Raw genomic sequence first — 18,907 nt, 5'->3', positions numbered from 1 at the left:
CCTCATTTTTGTAGAACCCCTCTTTCTTCTTTCTTTTTGAAATTTTGTTTCTCTTAATTTTTACTTGGACACACTTGTCCTATGTGGTCATGCAGGCTTTCAACTCACAATCATCCCACCTCTGCCTTTCAAGAAACTATGCAATAGATAGAAGCCACCCTCACAGGCACTAGATCCTACTTGATCCTTTGTTTATTCTTCCTTCTTTGTTATTGTTGAAAAGTGAGTATTGTAGCCTTTCAGCCTGAAATGCTAACTGTTTTTCTAGGAGGAATGAACTCTCTTTAAGCACTAGTTCTATGGTTGAGGGCAAGGCAAAAATTGCAAAAAAAAAAAAAAGCTGCATATAACGGTCTGTCTTTGAATTCCAGGTGCTTATTGTCAAATGTGTGAAAACAATTGGGCTAGACACATGTCAGTGAACCTGCACAGAGAACTTTAAGGAACGAGACAAGAACCTTCCCTGGTGATTCTGAGTATTGCATAAGTACACCGGAAGAGAGCTTGCATATCTCCCACTTTCTCATCTTCCCACGAACACCTTGCAGAACCTTACCAGCTCTATCAATATGGGCTTATCTGTGATTAAAATTAGAAATGTGTTCTTGGAACCTCCTCTGTTTTCATGCCACTTTTCCATGGCACTGTTCAAAAAGATAAGGTTCCCCTATAAAAAGACCTTCCAATGGTAACTGGTTGTCCAAGAACCCAACTCGCCACGGTGAGTGAGGTTAATTTGTTAGAGTTCATTCATTTTCCTCCAAAGGTCTGCATGAATTTGAATTCTATCCATCTCTCAGCATGTTAGTTCACCTGAATCAACCATGTTTTTACCTCTCTGCAGATGCTGCTGCTGTGGACGCTGTCACTGCTGCTGGGAGCTGCAGTAGGTGAGGGATCTATGTGGACATGGGGAAGCCTCACTATTTAGTGCTTTCTGGAATTGTGGAATGTCTGAATTAAGACATGGTCAGGACAAGGGGTAATGAGATGAATGCACAGGATTAAGAGCACAGGGCCTGGGGTGGGGTTGTCACATGAGACCAATGACATCCAGTTCAATTTGCATTTGGAATAAACAAGAATTCAGACATACAATGAATATGTGATGCTATTCTAAAAGAAAAGTACTGCTTATCTGAAGTTCAAATTTATCATCAATATGTATTTTCTAAACCTAGCACCTCTAGCTTCAATCAGTGGTGTCATTTGAATCAGTGGAGTTGTAGTCACCTACAACTCAGTCACACTATGCAAAACCTTAAGCCTCTTGTGTTTCAGGCTGTTTTTTGATCAAATGAGGATAATGCCAATCTTGTTATGGGATGACTGTGAGGTGAAGATAGGGTAAAGAAATCACCTTGCCCAGCATCTGGCACATGGTAAATTCTAGACAAATGCTGTCACCATCGCAGCTACTACTACGAGCACTGCTGTTATGGTGAGCTTAGCCCTGTTGCACACTTCCTCTGAGGTTTCCCTTTATGCAGTAACATGCCAGCCGAGGTTGTGTTCAATGATGGGTGTTTTTTTTGTTTGTTTGAGTACCTACATCATCACAGGAACCTAGGATGGTTGGCAAATATATGTCAGATACCCATGGTGGAGATGAGAAGTCCCGACCCCACCCCACCCAAATTCCAAAGGTGGAGGGGCTGGTGGTAGTCCAGTCCTCCACACATCCCACCACCACCAAGTCTGACACATGATGCAACTCAGTTCTTGGGCACCAATTGCATAGCTATAACATCTATTTTGTGAAGCAAAAATGATTCCCTACCTTCTGCTGAGTGGAGACAAGAGGAGAGTGAATCAATCTCCTGAGTTAAAAGTGAAGAACCACAGCCTGTCTTAATATCCCTTGCTGTTTATTAAGGGGCTTTTTTTTTGGGTGGGGCGGTGAGCATTGGAATTGAACTTTGGGCCTGGACATTGTCCCTGAACTCTGCAGCTTAAGTCTAGCACTCTACCTCTTGAGCCACAGCACCTCTTCTGGTTTTCTGGTGGTTAACTGGAGGTAAGAGTCTCACGGATTTTCATGCGTGGGCTGGCTTTGGGCCATGATCCTCACATCTTAGCTTCTCGTGTACCTAGGATACAGGAGAGAGCCATCAACGCCTGGCTCTGAAGGTGTTTTGTGTGTGCAATAGAATGGTATCTGGGTAGTAAAGGAAGAAAATGTACATAAGATGCCATTTTACTTCTCAAACGCTCTAGAGACCATTGAAAATGCATGCTGGTTACATTAATAAATATCCTTCTGGGTGATTTCAGGAAAAGAAGTCTGCTATGACAGACTGGGCTGCTTCAGTGATGATGCCCCGTGGGCAGGAATTTTGGAAAGACCCCTGAAAGTTCTTCCCTGGAGTCCAGAAGATATCAACACCCGCTTCCTCCTCTACACCAATGAGAACCAAGACAACTATCAAGTAAGAAGCCTCCTTTCCAGGATAGAGTTCAATCTGTGTTTATGTGATTTGTATACTAAGTATTTAAATCTTCCAAAGAGACAAAAAAGCAGCTTCGTAGTCTTACATTTATAGACTTCTAGGGCATTGAAATTCATTTTTACTTTCCCAGTGTAGGTGTGTATACATAAATATGTAAATGTATATGATATGCATGTATATTTGTACATATTCATATTCAGACACACGTAAAATTTGCAACTTCTTGAAATATAGTACATATATACGTGGTACGTATATAAAATGGCTTGAATGAATGTTTCTTTGACCTGGCTATGGTAGGAAACTTGTATGTATTTAGTAGATACCATCTTTCAATTTTAAGTTCCGGTGATTTGGAGACTAGCAATAGACAGGAGTACTGAGCCACAATGCCAATCAGCCACTAATAATGAACGTTGATGCCTGATGCACTAGAGTATGACATGTTACTAAGCTATCATACTCAGTAGCTTGGCTATTTTCAATGCATTTCCAGCTCACAGTACCTTCAAATTACACTGGGTTTGTTGTGACCTAACTCTGTAATAACTAGAGGACAATCTAGGTAAGTAGGTAGGTAGACAGGTAGTAGACAATTGTAGTTGTAAATATGTAGATTAGGTTAGAGCTATTTACTGTTGAGTGTATATATGTATATGTACCAATACATACTTATATATATGAAGAATCCCACTGAAGTAGATAAGATATAACTGACAAATATTATAGAAAAATTACAAAATTTTGTAACAATAGAAACTAGAAACACAGAATAGCTTGGTTGCAATAGGAATGTCCTTCAGGCATCCCAAATGCTCCTGGTTTTCATCTTCTGACTACCTCCTGGCGTATATTAATGATTCTTGAAGATACTATAAACACTTACCTGGAACCCTTTTCTCCCCCAACAGATAGTCACTGCAGATCCATCAAGCATCAGGAGCTCCAACTTCAATACAAATAGAAAAACTCGTTTCATCACTCATGGATTCACAGGCAAGGGAGATGCAGACTGGCTGTCCAATGTGTGCAAGGTGAGGCCTGGTGATCTCACAGGAGAAGGTTAGTTTGTCTTGTGTGTGGGAATTCAGCCATCCATAAGGCAGGGCTCCAACCAGGGAGAGCAAACATTAGTATTGCCTGCTGCACTGGAAGACTCTAGTTGCCACGAAGGCTCCAGGGTGCAGATGGGAGTTGAGATCCTGGGAGAGTCAGGGCAGCAAGCATTTGGGGGCTCTCATCATTGATTATGTACGAGCTCATTTGGTGACATTTCAAGACTTCAGCAATAGAAGCTCCAATTGATTTTCAGTTGATAACTCTGATCTCCTCTGGTAGTAATGTCTATGATCACTGGATAATTTCCATTTCAGGGTTCTGTTGTTTCTGCTAAAGTGATCTCATTTTATTTTATTTGCCTTTGGCTCTGTTCTCAGTGATAACGAAGGTTTAGAAGATAGAAAATCAAGAAAAATAGATTGTCCATGAAACTGCTAGTACTTGAAGAGCATTATTATTGATTCATTTATTTGTATATTTATTCACATTCTCATCAAACTTTTGTGGCTGCTGTGGCACTGGATTGAACTTGTGTCTTCAGGGCCATCATGGAAAAAATCCCAGGCTCTGCTTAACCAATTAATTTTTATCTTAACTTTTACTGGAACTAAAGACAGAACCAGTCAAATACAGAGCACCTGTGCTGATCCTGATCAATCCTGAAAAAAGAAGAACTCACTTTAGTCCAGTCCTTTACAAGTTTAGGAAAATCAGTAAAAACAGAGCTTCAATTTTATGTTATTGTGTGTGGTAATAATATTTGAATGACAATGGTATCTTTCTGTACAGCAGTGAAGGAAGAATGTATTCAGGGGAATTCATTATTTTAGATATGAGTAAAGAATTTATTTCTTTTCTTTCCAGCTCTGGGGATTGAACTCCGGGGCTGAGAATTGTCCTTGGACTTTCTCAAGGGAAAAACTCTACCACTTGTGCCACAGCACCACTTCTGACTTTTTTCTATGTATATGGTACTGAGGAATTGAACCCAGGTCTTTGTGCATGATAAACAAGCACTCCACCATTAGGCATATTCCCAGCCCCTATATATCTTTGACCAGCAGTTTTGTTCATAGTGTTGCAATTAAAAGTGATGATATTGTATAGTTCAAGGAGGGAATTTACCTAGTCTTCAAATGTCTCCATTAGAAATGAGTAAAGGCCCTGATTTACTTACCTGTTTCTTGTGTCTCTTCCATCAGAACATGTTTCAGGTGGAAAGTGTGAACTGCATCTGTGTGGACTGGAAAGGAGGCTCAAGAACCACATATTCCCAGGCCTCACAGAACACCCGGGTTGTGGGCGCAGAAATAGCATATTTTGTTGATGTCCTTCGGGTAAATCATGCTGTGTTATGTAAAATCTCATACACTTTATTTTCTGCATTCTGATTCAAAAAAGAATATTTGTGGGTATAATAACTGATTGGGATATTTATCTGTTGAAATAGGCTTTTCCTTCAAGTAAAAATGCTTCATCAATAACCTATTTACTGTAAGAAGTTAATTTTTATTTTCAGTTAAATGAACTTAAAAAACTAGGCAGATGATATCTACTTTATTCAATGACAAAATGCTAACTGATTGGGTAACCAAAATCCAAATAAAAAAATGAAACTTGAAGATATTTCAATAACTTCTTCCATTATGAGTTTCACATCCAATTTGTCACTTAATCATTTCTTTCTAGCAACTCATATTCTTTAAAGATATGTTTTATTTAGTAGACAATATAGTAGAATTTTATTAGTTTAAACGAATAAGTTAGTTTAAACTAGTTTTACTAGTTCAAATGTTAATCCCATTTCCATTTTTACAAGTAGTTTATAATTTTTAAAACTTTAATAATAAGCATAATTATAAACCATAAATTATAACTTTTATAAAAAAAAACTCTGAAAACAATCTTCTCTGAGGAGACAGCATGTCTTCCTAAAAACAAAGAGTGTAAGGTCCCTCTATAGTGTCCACCTAGACTTCTGAACCCTTGACAACATGTTAAAGAGGTTTGCTTTCCAACAGAATCAATTTGAATACTCACCTTCCAACGTTCACCTCATTGGCCACAGCCTGGGCTCCCATGTTGCTGGAGAAGCTGGGAGAAGGACCAATGGAGCCATTGGAAGAATCACAGGTCAGTCACAGCAATAATGACTGCAATATTACATCACTCTATCCCCTATGGAAATCAGAAAAGAAAAATCTGGTGCAGCCCCTTAACCTTCTCACATTTTCTGAATTGTGCCGTGATTACACATCAGAATGCCCGGGTTGTGGTTGCTCTTGTCTATAATTCTAGCTACACAGGAGGCTGAGATCTGAAAATCACAGTTCAAAACCAGTTCAAGCACAAAAGTCCATGAGTCTCTTATCTCCAATTAACCATCAGAAAACCAGTAGTGGCATTGAAGGAACAACACCCAGGCCCAGAGTTCAAGCCCCCTGATCAACAAAAAAGGGGAAAAAAAGAAACCGGAATGTTCCATGTCCTGGTAGATTGCTTTATTGCCACCAATCTTAGTTTTTCACTCTTCCGTTTAACATTTGAATGCATTACATATGACTAAACAACAAATTAAGGTGCTTCAGACTATTGCCCCTCTTTTACTGAATAAATACCGTAAAGCATATCAATTAACCAACAGAGCTTAAATGTGTACAGTTAATTGTAATTCTGCTTCAATAGCAATTACTAATAAGCACATATATTATCAAGCACAATCTTCAGAGACAAGAGAGGGAAAAGAGGGCCAGGCTTCCCTGGGCTGGTAGTTCTGCTCTGAGTACTACTAACTTTATATTAAATTCCATTTTACAAAATTCAGAATGACTGCTTTAAACTAGTAGGGTCTCATTTGGGTATTCAGGTCCCACAAACAACCATGACACATTTGACCTTTGATAAAGATGTTACTATATTGGATCTGAGACCTGATTCCTTCAGGAATGACCATTTTCCTCTTCAATCTCTTGACTGTCTGTGAGGACTAGTAATATTCAGATAAGGTGTTTGTATTTGGATTGATGGAAGCACCCAGACTTTCTATCTCTTAATTTGCTGAAAAGAAGTTCTTCCATTGTATTTTCTCCCATTTTCTTCCATGTTTACCATAGTGTGTTCAACCAAGTACTAGGCCATGCTAGGCTGTGGATTCCATGAGGAGAGCCACGGTCCTTGTCCAACTGGGAGACTCTATTCTCATTGGAACACTTCTATTCAGAATAGTATTAAACTCTTTTCTAATAACTGCATCAAATGACGAAGATCCTCTGAAAGACTAAGCATCCATCCATAGTGACGGTTCTATGGTTTGGAAACATCCACTTCCGAGGCAATAGCTAACCCAGCAAATTTCCCTAAGAATATGGTTATTTCAGGAAGATTTGATTTCTTTCCATCTGTAACTCACAATTGTTACCAAGACTTGCACTCAGATGTGTAACTCATGAAGAAAGGTGAATGTGTACAAGCAAGGACATGATCAATGACATATACTCCTTGTTTAGGGTTGGATCCTGCTGAGCCTTGCTTTGAGGGTGCACCTGAGCTAATCCGATTGGACCCCAGTGATGCTCAGTTTGTGGATGTCATTCATACAGATGCTGCCCCGTTCGTCCCCAACTTAGGTGAGTTCCTCAATTTGTCCTTCTAGAAGATTTTGACTGTACAATTTTAGAGTATTTGCAGTCTTGAATCTCTATTGTAGCATTAACTTACCCTTGTGGTTAAAATTATTCAGGGTTTGGACTGAGCCAACCTTCGGGTCACCTTGACTTCTTTCCAAATGGTGGAGAAGAGATGCCTGGATGTCAGAAGAATGCCCTCTCTCAGATTATTGACATTGATGGAATCTGGGAAGGTAAAAGCATCCTATGAGCAGACAGATGTTTGCGAGGAAAAATTTGTTTTATGTTGATAAGCTCGCTGAATAATTCAGAATTGTACAACATTTTAAATGACAAAGAATCTTTAATTGCACCCTTGAGATACAGATTCCCATTGATACATCAAGGAATGTGGAGTCTTAGGGAAGAGAATGACATTTATGATCAACTCCACAAGGACTTGATTCAGGGACTGAATTATTAAATTGCCCTATGGACCAAGTTATTTTTTGTTTCGTATAACAATGGCATCAAATATTATCATCTTATACAGTACTTAATTTCTGGTTGAATTTTAAGTCATAAATGCACTTTGTAAACTGTATATTGTGATTTTCTGTGTTCATATTAATTAGAGAAAGCTTTAATACCTACATTTTCATTGCGATGTTGGCTTGGAAAAATAAAAGTGTCACTGATGTGTAATCATATCTGATTTCATAGGAACTCGTAACTTCATATCCTGTAATCACTTAAGAAGCTATAAGTATTATGCTGACAGCATCCTCAACCCTACTGGCTTTGCTGGGTTCTCTTGCTCCTCTTACAGTGATTTTTCTGCAGTAAGTACATTTCCACTTTCATTTAAATTTTAATTTTGAATTTTTTTTCCGCAGTACTGAGGATGGAACCTAGGGCGTTGGGCACGCTAAAGACACCACTAAGCTCTATTTCTAAGGCACTCCATTTGTGTTTTGTGGCCATTGGTTCTCAGTACTAGCATGGCTCACTGTAGCACATCATTCAGTGAATACTTAATAGTGTCAAATGTATACTAAATTGCAGATAAATATTTTAGTAGCAGAAAAGCACTTGAAGAATTTCCATATTAGGCTTGTAAATGGAAATTTCCTTTTTATAACTTATGCCCTATTACTTTTCTACATAAGGTAAACATTCAAATTCATAATCCTAAACAAGCAAAGCATGAGTCCATGGTAATCTGAGAGCAATGTTCAATGGAAGCTAGTTAACATGGGAGATTTTCCTTAAACGCCAACCTCTGAAACAGTAGAATTATGGACATAGAGACAGTTCTTAACTACTTCATATTCACCAATATTTCTTTGAATTTCCATCTTTGATAACTTCTTGATATTCAGTTTGAATTCTTCTAAGTCACCTTAGACATGAAATATCTGCTGTTTATTATAATTTGTAGATTAAAATTTTAATTGAGAAAAATAAAAGAAAAAAACAGCTGAATAATTCTGAGCAAAGCACTTCATTGCTTTAAGACAGCATATTCATCAATAGATAAGAATAATAATGGCAGACTCAATGCCTATCCAAAAGAAATTCATGATACGACATGGATTACTTAGTCTAGACCAAAAATAAAAAACCCAATCATCAGTATTCTCAAATGCTAGTGATTATGGGAAAGTGGGACATATTTCAGTCACATATAGTCTAATAACAAAATTAGAACTAAACTCCCTCCTACCTTTCTTCTGTGTAAAGTTTTGTTTTTATCATTCTTTAAACAAAACAGAGGAAACTGTATTTCATACAGTTAAAACCATCCACTTCAACAATATAAACAATCCTTTTGGGAAAAATGCTCAGCACTTAATCTGAGTAAAAGTCATTCAATCTTGAGATTTCTTGGCTCTCTAAACCCCTTGCTGAATGTCTCTTCAAGGTAGTACTCACTGGACCTGGGTGCCATTCTTGAGCTTCTTTTACTCAAGGCTGGCACTCCACCACATCAGCATACTTCTAATTTCAGTTTTTTGCAGGTTAATTAGAGGTAGATGTCTCATGGACCTTTCTGCCTGGGCTGGTTTCGAACCATGATCTTCAGATATTAGCCTGCTGTGTGGATAGGCTTGCAGGTGTGAGCCACTTAGTAGATACCTTTCCTGTGGAATCCTTCCCCCCTCCACTGAAATGGGTGTTCACCTCCCTGAATCCATTCATTTCTCCTAATTCCCCACATCCAGGAAGCAAGGATAGTGTCCCATTTTATCAATGTTCCCCAGAAACACACCTCTTGATTAATATTTAATGACCATCAGGATTGCTTCCTCTCCACAAGGGGAGTATTCTGAGATACAAGTCTGCAGTCCCATGCACTGAATGGAGGCAGAGAGACTTGAGAATTACCTAGCTTGCAAATGGATTGTCCACCTCATGGATTCTGTTTTGCATATGAGAAGCTGATTATCCCATCCTGTCCTTTCTTCTGCAACTGTTCTAAAAGAAATTCCAGGAACGTGAACATCTTGGGGGCAGTAGGCCAACTTAGAGAGACAAATGAGAAAACAATGCATGCACACGAATTCTCCCTGCTTGTATGTTATCTAACCGGGAAACCGTTTGTTTATCCTCCTGCATTGTTAAACTTTGCTGAGACATTATTAACATCTTTTTACCATCAGGATCACAATTAACATTGCAGAACTTGCCTTGTAGCACCATGAAGGGAAAGATGATGCACTTCATCCAGGACGTCTTTGTTTTCACAGAACCGGTGCTTCCCTTGTGCAAGTGGAGGGTGCCCACAGATGGGTCATTATGCTGACAGGTTTTCTGGGAAAACAAGTGGAGTATATCAAACATTCTATCTAAACACTGGTGATAAGAGTAACTTTGCTCGTAAGTTCTTGCTTTATGAACCTTAAGTTATTCTCTCCCCTCTCCCTCACCTCTCTCCTTGCTTGGTGCAGTATATCAAATCCCGGGCCTTACCAATAACAAACCAATGTTCTTCCACTGAGCTACAACACCAGCCATGACTAAATTGTTAATTCTATGTAACTTCCGTCTACTCATAATGTATAAAGTTGTTTTCCATGGAAATGTTTATACATCCCCCCCCAATGTGAAATCTTTTTAAATGCCACACTCAACAAAGCAGAACAGAATATGGGGCCGAGATTATCAACGTGACGAACAGGTTCCATGTGGTTTTTTTTTCTGATGCTGAACTTAGGAAGCTTCTGTTTCTGTCTCTCTTTATTCAGCCAAAACTTTGAACAAAATTGTCAAGTTCAGTACAAACAGAAAAGCATCCTCGCACTGGGCAGGCACCAGTCCCACACCTGTAATCCTAGCTGTTTGGGAGGCTCTGATCAGGAGTATTGTGGTTTGACACCAGGTCAGGCAGTAGTGTTGGTAAGCTCTATTTCCAAACAATCAGCAACGATGCAGGGCCAAAGACATAGACCAACTGGTAGAGCACTAGCCCAGCAAGAGCAGGGCCTTCAGTTCAAATCTTACTGCCACGAAAAAAAAAATAGGAGAGAAAATAAGCTTTTAAAAGAGGAAGCAGAGGTGATAGGAATGGAGAGGAGTTAGCAAGTTCAGTTCAAGAGACACTTAGGGACATAGAGCTTGATTTTTATATATTATAAACATGTATAGAAATATAGCAGTGAAATGTTCTCCTGGAATGAGAGAGGGGGAAGGGGAAAGGGCGAAGGGGGAATGCAGAGGGACATGAGAATTGAAATAGAGGATGGGAAAATTGTGAGACATGAAGATAGGATCCAGGTTTCTTTTCTGGATGAATAAGAAAGAAAATTGATTCTCAAGGATTCATTTGAGTTAACAATCTTGTAGAAACTGAAAACACACTTAATCCAAGACCCAGTTTAGCCCAGGCTAGCACTAACTGGCCAGTACTGTGTTTCCCTACTCACCAATAACAAGAGAATTTTCTTTTGCTTGCTAAATTGAGACACCTCAATTGAGAGGAAATTCATGTAAACAATTTAGACAAAAAGATGAAAAGACAATGTTTTGTGATCATTTATCTTTGACTACAGAGTTACTAAGACTATTCAGATATACATGGTTAGATTCAGATTTTAAAACCTGATATCTTCTTTTGTCCCTTGGCTTTAAAAACTAAGTTTGGAAACACACTGCACATCTGCTGTTTCCCAATGCCTGTCCTCTGAACGCTTGGATAAGGGGATAACGCTTGGATCAACTGTGATTTTTCACTAGCAGAATCACCAACATGGTGTAGAAATTACTCAAAATTCTTTTGCGATGGTGATGGGAATTGTCCTGTTTTCAGGATCTTTCCTCCTAAAGGTCACATTTTGTAAATTCTTCCCCCCATTCAGGCTGGAGGTATCAGGTAGCTGTCACACTGTCTGGAAAGAAGGTGACAGGACATACCCTGGTTTCTATATTTGGAAGTGGAGGAAACTCTAAGCAGTATGAAATTTACAAGTGAGTAAAAGAACTATTTTGCACTTTTGAAGTGTTGGAATACTGTTTATTTATAATATATGTTACTGACAAAAAGCTTTTATTTCCTCTTGTATATGAGAATACTGTCACATGTGATAAAGTTTTCCACACACACATTGACATATATTTCAGAATTGTATTTCGAAGTTTCTTCTCTCCTACTTTGGTAGGAAATTATTAATGTTTCCTTTGCTGTCTGACATAATTTATTGAATTAAAGACTAAAACATAATTGAACACATAACACATCTTTTGTTTATATTAAATGAAAGATAACTAAATTAACATGACCCCACTGGTAGAAAACCAGCCATTGAGTTCAATACATTTGAGAAACTAATTCAAACATTGGATTGGCACATGAGTCACCTTAGCTATGGACATGTTAAGCGTGTTCTAGAAACATGCATGTATATAGACCACATATGATATATATTTATTGTATGATTATTTTTGTTTGTGTTTATAAATGTTCACATATCTTTTATCTTCTTGCCACCTCAGGGGCACACTCCAACCTGGTACAGTTCTTGTCAATGAGTTTGACTCTGATGTGGATGTTGGAGACCTGCAGAAGGTTAAGTTTATTTGGTATAACAACGTGATCAACCCAACCCGGCCCCAAGTAGGAGCATCAAGAATCACAGTGGAAAGAAATGATGGAAGAGTGTAAGTAGTTGTGGAAAGGATGAGGATTGGGTAGTGTTTATAATTCTATTCTCACTAAAATTCTTTCTTAAGTACACACGCTTCTACAATGATTTATCTCTGCCACAGATGCTATCTAATGCTTTTTGTATCTTTAAGAGAAAATATAGAAATTTAGGAAACCAATTTTGATAAATTTGTACATAAGTCTCTCTGGTAGAAATTCAGTAGTAAAGTGAGAATCTAACGTCATGATTTGAAAATGTAAATAATGTTCCATATGTTAATCATCTATGCCATGTGTGTAAATAATGCATGTCATGTGTGAACCTAAATTTTATGGGTTCAAAAATTACATTATCAGAGACTCTACCAAGGAAGAGAATAGGATATTCCATACAATTGGATTCAATACACCCAGAAGGTATACCCTTTGTTAGAACCCACACTGGAGTGTTTCAAAGCCAAGGGATGTTGAGAGAAAGTGAACTGATAATAATTACAATGTTAGCAATATTGTTTTAAGAGGATTTTTTTTATTAATAAGCCAAAATCTGAGGCAAAGAAGACTGCTTCTTCTGTCACCAGATTGCACTTATTCCCAAGAAAACTTGCACCAACACAAAGTACAAACCACAACATTTCCACATTAGTACAAATTCAGGGAAAATACATGAAACAATAGAAGACAATGATGTCTCACAGATAAAAAATATACAACTAGAGCCATAAAATTCCCCAACTACTTCTTTGAGTTCCCAGGGGAAGGCATGGGCAGGAAGAATTCAGACAGCAGGAGAAGAACCAAAGAAACTGGAGCAGTAAGATGACTTAGAAAGAGGTCTCTTGTCAATATTCTCAACACCTCTCCTTGGACAAAGAGTGCGCTTCCTTTAAGATTCTAGGAGGGTAGAATAGGTAGAGAGAGCATAAGTTGGTCTCATCCCCATCAGTCCACTTTGTGACAGGAGTGACCTGTTGATGCTTCCCTCCACAGATTCAACTTCTGTAGTCAAGATACTGTGAGAGAGGATGTTCTGCTAACCCTCACCCCATGTTAAGAGCCTGTTGACACATGGCCACTGGTCTTACTGCTAATAAAATCTACCTGTCAAGCGATGTGTTGCTTTTGTCTTTAATTACTTTTGTCTTTTGTCATTAATTACTTCCAGTGAAACTCCTGGATAAGATGAAAAAATCTAAAACGTGTGTTTGGTGTGCTGAAACACAAAAGACTGCTAACTTTCACTACCTAAGCATATGGCATTTGATCTTGGAAACTTTGTTTCCGTGAGAGTGATATGGTGTCACCTACTCAAATTGTAGATACCATTCTGAGCATGTAAGGCAGCCATCTAAGCCCAACGTGACACATTGTTATTGGCCTCACAGGAAAGTGCCAGCCAATGATTCTTTCCCACCATGCTTAAGTTGTGTTCCTAACTAGACATCTGTGGGTGATGACACAGTAAGGAATGAGGACGGCGAGGCTCTCTGAAGGCTCCTCACTGGTCCCCCAGCTGGATTGCCCACACACCTCTTCCCTCCCTGCAGTCCATCTGCTCTACCTAAGCCCAAATCAGAGTTCCCCATAGTGAGCCTCTGGACAGAATCCACATTTCTTAGTGTCAGGTCCACTTGGTCAAGTTTTTCCTCTTGGATTCCATTCTCACCCCAGATGTTTCTTTCTCAAACTCCATGTTTAAGACATGCTACCAGAGGGGGATTTTGGTCTCATTTGCACAATCTGATATTTTTCTTTCTTGCATATCTTTACTTACCTGTTGCCTCCATTTCCTTCCATTTGTTTGACTTTTGTCAGTTCTTAAATATCTCTATTGACTTTATTTTACCCAGAAATCCTTTCTATACCTCTCTCTTCCAGACTGACTTAGTTCTCTTTCTCTACATTTCCACTGCTTCTGGTTTTCTCCCTTGTCATAACTGTCTCCATCTGTAATTATGAATTCTCACCTCATTTGTAATACCTATTTGTCAAATTAAGGATGTTACATTCTAAGAATACTGCTGAGATATTTAACTATGATTCCACTAATAGAAAGAAGAAATGAGTCTACTAAAATCAGGTATTTAAATTTAGGCTATGTTTATATAATCAGTGATTGTTGTCCTTAATGTACTGTGTAATCTCTCATCTGTCACTTGGTTTTCTCATATTATTACAGTATTTCACCTTCTTATCTAATATATTGTATATATGCTCATTTGGTTATTTGAAATCGAATAGGGAAGGAGGGGAAACAAGATGAAAGGCGGGGTGGGAGGATGGAAATGGGTACTAGACATGAGAAAAGGTATCAATGTTTGCAAAGTAATGCACCTTCTATCTGATGAATATAATGTAACCCTTCTATTAATTACAATAAAAATATATGGGAAAACTTAAGCTATGTTTAAAAACAAGAAACCCAAAAGAAAAAAATATATGTGCTATGTCTTATAAGACAATGGAATTATGCTAAGATGATGTGGTAGGAAGGGTAATTCAGATTTAGAAAACAACAGAGGCAACACACAAAGATATGAAAACATGAGAAATTCAAAACATGCTTTGTTGCATGGTTCATCAAATTACTTTATATTCACATTGATAAAATAGGAAAACTTGTTCTAAGCACTGTCAACCTAGAATAATTAGGATGGCTAACTCTTGAAGAACCAAAAGCTTCATTCAACTCCATCTAACGTCCACAAAAGGGCTGCATGTTGTATCACATGACTGGAAAGTCCAGAAGACATTTGAAGGTGTGCTTTTGTTAGTCCAGCAGCTTTATTGACCTCTTCCAAACCTATTGTATTCCTGTTTCTTTGTTCTCCTGTCCATGACTGGCTTCATTCCCAATTGAATGGTTGTTGTCTTCCTCAACCTGTGCCGCAGACTTCCTCCTGCATGTCTCGTAAGGGAGAAAGTATATCATGCTTCTCAGTCTTTCTGACAAAGTTCCAGAAATTCCCCCTGATAGACCTTTGGAAATAAAATGGAATATGGTGATTGGATAAAGCCAGGCAGAGGCCAACCTTGGACAGGAGATGAGGCCAGAATCCCTAGTGTACACGGTTCATGTGCACAAGGAATGAGTATCTAAAATAAAAAATGAGGACCCATCCTCCTTAGTCAACAACTAGAACATGCAAATGTCTTTGATTTGGAATGCTCTGTGAGAAATATTTCAGGAGCAAGGTCAGAAGGTCAATTTCATCTTGTCCTCTGAGATGTTTATCAGACCTCAAAGGGCCCTATTAAATAAGCAAAGGGACATATGGTTTAGAGTAGAGGATATAGGCCTGAATGAGACATAAAAACTTGGGTATGTTTCAGATATGGTTGACATGTTTTGAAGACCTGTATTTTTCTGATAGGAGACTAGCACAATGTTTTACACATCAGTGCGAATTAATGCTTACAATTATATTTTGTGTTAGGACCTTATATAAATTTCTATAAAATTAATATGGACGAGGCAAGCATGGCAGTACATATGTATAATCCCAGCACTTGGGAGGTTAGAAGCAAGGTTCTTTTAAAGTCAGTCTGGACTGCATAGTGAAATTGCAACAAAAAATGAAAATATGATACTAAAATTAGCAAAGAAACGCGTTAGCTACAAATTGACTCTCGTATAAGATTAAATAAAAACAGGACTTTAGCTTTGTTGAAGATTTAAAACCACTTCTACTTCAGTCTGTTGTTAAGAAGAAGAATCGATCCTAGCAGCGTGCAGTGGTAGATGAGTAGCTGGAATTCCAGCTGCTGGGGCGGTGACCCTGGGGAAGATGGGAGCAGTGGTGGTAGTTGGGGAGGCTCCATATCAATCTGTGACAGGACGTAGTGTCCCATGCCTGTTATCCCACATGCAGGGTATTCACAATGACAAAGTGTGTATGCTGCAGCACAGCCTCAGTGACACAGTGTGTATGCAGTGGCACATTGACATTCTCAGTGATATAGGGATGGGGTGGGGAGGAGGGGACATACAAGTAGAGGATCATAGCCTAGACCAGCTCAGACCTAGAGACCAGACCTTCAGAATGGCAAATGTGAAAAGATGCTGGCTGGAGGTGGAGCTCAGTGGAACAGTGCCTCCTTCAGACCCTCAGTTCAAAGCCAAGCAAAACACACACACACACACACACACACACACGCACATACACACACAAATACACACACATACACACATACACACACACACACGACACACACACACACACACACACACACACAGAAAAATCACTCCAACGATTTCATGTGTCTTAGGTTATGGAAGTGTACTTTTTCTGATTCATTTCTCAGCAGCAAGTATATATGTGTATAGAAGTAATTTTTGTTGGCTGATCTACCTTGAAGTGCTCATGTATATATGTAATAGATTATTATATATGTAAGACTCATATATATATATATGAGTTTTATAAAGGAGCCTGTATGCTGTAATATACATGGGATCTTGCATCTGAAAACAGAGATAATTCAGTGTTTTTCTTTCTGCATTTATAGTCTTTTGATTTCTTTCTGGATAAGATTTCAAATACCGTATTGAATAAGATCACTGACAGTGGACAGCTTAGTCTATTTTGTAGTATGAAAATACTTTCAATTTTTCCCCATTCATTACAGTGCTGATTATGGTTATGTCATACATCACCTTTACTATGCTAAAGTTCGATGCTTCGAACGAGTATGTCCTCATGGCTGTTTGTCATGTGATAGTTGCCATTAATTATACTTACATTATTATATTCATTGATTTATATATGTTAGCATTGTACTCATAAACTGACATGTTGAACTGAAATTCCTTTGTTAACAACTTAAAGATAGAACTCAGGGTCCAGTAAGAGCTATAGCTAAAAAATTAAAAAAAACAACAACAACAATGAGCAGAATTGCAGTCTAATAGGCATAGCAGAATCTTTGTTTGTCGGTCATGGACCTTGAACTCAGGGCCTGGGCACTGTCCTTCAGCTCTTTTGCTCAAGCCTACCACTCTACCACGTTGAGCCATAGCACCACCTTCAGTTTTCTAGTGGTTAAATGAAGATAAATGTCTTGGGCACTTTTCTGCCCAAGCTGGCTTTGAACTGAAGTCCTCAGAATAAATTATCTGGAAAGTATGTTATGCGATACAGTAGCCACTATCAAAGGAAGCCATTGATCATTTTAAATGCATCTAGTAACACACAGAGAAATTATAATATTTGGGAATGTTATTAGATTGTATAAATTATTTAAATTAAATTCACTGAAATTTTCTTAATTTGGAGAATGGTAATGAGGATTTAACCATGGGCCTAATACATAGTAGGTATGTATTTCACCACTAAATGCCACCACCTTCCTGGCATTTTTAGAATAATTTGCATTATATCTCTACTAAACAGTGCCAAGCAAAGAAACACAAGCAGGAGAAGGCAACTGAGATTTTAAGGACAGAAGCATGAATAGTTGTCATTTTTGTACTGACTGTTTGGGTATAGAGGAAAGACAAGGAGAAATAATCTGGAAAAGAGAGAAGTTAGAAAATTAATGATACTGCTCAGAAAATGAAAGATTATATTTAATAGTACATAGATGTATTTTTGTTTGATAAATCTGCTATTCCCTAGTTGTATGGAAGTGAAAACAACTATAAAGAATTTTTTAAGCCTAGGTTACCTAAAAATATGTTAATTTGAGAAAGTATATTCTTTCTCATCTTAGACAGATGGCTGTGTTCACATGCTAACATCTCCTCTGTACACATATTCTTAAGTACTTTTTCAGATCAAATCTAGATGAACACAGTCCAGGACAGGATAATCTTCTGTGTATTGACACAAACATGCTCAGTTGAAGCTAGTGGAAAGAATTTGTGCAACTTGGCTGAACTCTGCTACTTATCACTTCTATGTCTCTGAACAGATTGTATAAACTGGATTTCAACCAACTGCATAAGAAAAATATCTACACCATGCACAAGGTCGCACTTGGATAAGATACAAAAATTCAAAATTATGGGACCCTAAATAAAATAAAATTTGAATAGACTTGTTTTTCTGTTCAGGAAATTAACTCATGAATAATACTAGACAGATAGCTAAAATTTGATGCCTGGATTAGAGTAAGTAGGTACTGGAAACCCTCACATTTGACAGAATTATTGTTCTGGAAGTTGTAGAGCACTAACACCCCCTGTCATTACAGTATTTTCTGTTTGGGGAACTGTATTCCCTTCCCCAGGACAGCCCTGGCAGCAGCTGAGTTCTACAAGGGGCAAACAGCACAGGCTCTCTGAAGCTCGAGTAAATGAGCCCCCAGCTGTATAATGTTCTTGTTATCTGGCTACAGGTGCTCTAGGAACTTTCTTTCCTTTGCCTGGACTTTGACTTCACACAGCTGCCAGAATCAGCATATTGCATAAGGCAAGATTTATCTCCTATGCAAATACAGGCAGGTGATGAGAAACTTCCAAGACAGGCACCTGAGTATGCAGAACAGTGAGCTGCTTCAAGTCTACATTAATAATTACAGCTATGACAACACGGGTGAATTTTCACCAACTTTGACCTGTAGTCCAGTTTGCCTATGAAAAATGGTTCCCCAGGAAGAACTACACGAAAAACTGTCTATTAAATTAAAATTCTTCCATTGTGAGGTGA

The 18,907-nt window shown here is 38.3% G+C and overlaps 1 protein-coding gene across 2 annotated transcripts; it reads left to right on the top strand.

Moving 5' to 3' along the window:
* Positions 1-829: 829 nt before the first annotated feature.
* On the top strand, positions 830-13,332 carry LOC150053795 (pancreatic triacylglycerol lipase-like). 2 transcript variants are annotated; one of them, XM_090346886.1, is made up of 12 exons: positions 830-890; positions 2,275-2,429; positions 3,362-3,484; positions 4,712-4,846; positions 5,531-5,642; positions 7,016-7,135; positions 7,249-7,368; positions 7,838-7,956; positions 9,865-9,994; positions 11,473-11,581; positions 12,107-12,271; positions 13,248-13,332. In XM_090346886.1, the coding sequence occupies exons 1-12, from the start codon at positions 845-847 to the stop codon at positions 13,309-13,311; spliced, it is 1,398 nt and encodes a 465-aa protein (XP_090203012.1). In that variant the 5' UTR covers positions 830-844; the 3' UTR covers positions 13,312-13,332. The 2 variants fall into 2 exon arrangements, with proteins under 2 accessions (XP_090203012.1, XP_090203010.1); XM_090346884.1 differs by having other exon boundaries at positions 845-890; positions 2,275-2,436; positions 3,366-3,484.
* Positions 13,333-18,907: the final 5,575 nt, after the last annotated feature.

This window comes from Megascapheus bottae, chromosome 15 (genome assembly GCF_031878675.1).
Source record: "Megascapheus bottae isolate mThoBot1 chromosome 15, mThoBot2.hap1, whole genome shotgun sequence".
Classification (NCBI taxonomy): Eukaryota; Metazoa; Chordata; class Mammalia; order Rodentia; family Geomyidae; genus Megascapheus; species Megascapheus bottae.
This window is presented reverse-complemented; position numbering and strand designations above follow the sequence as displayed.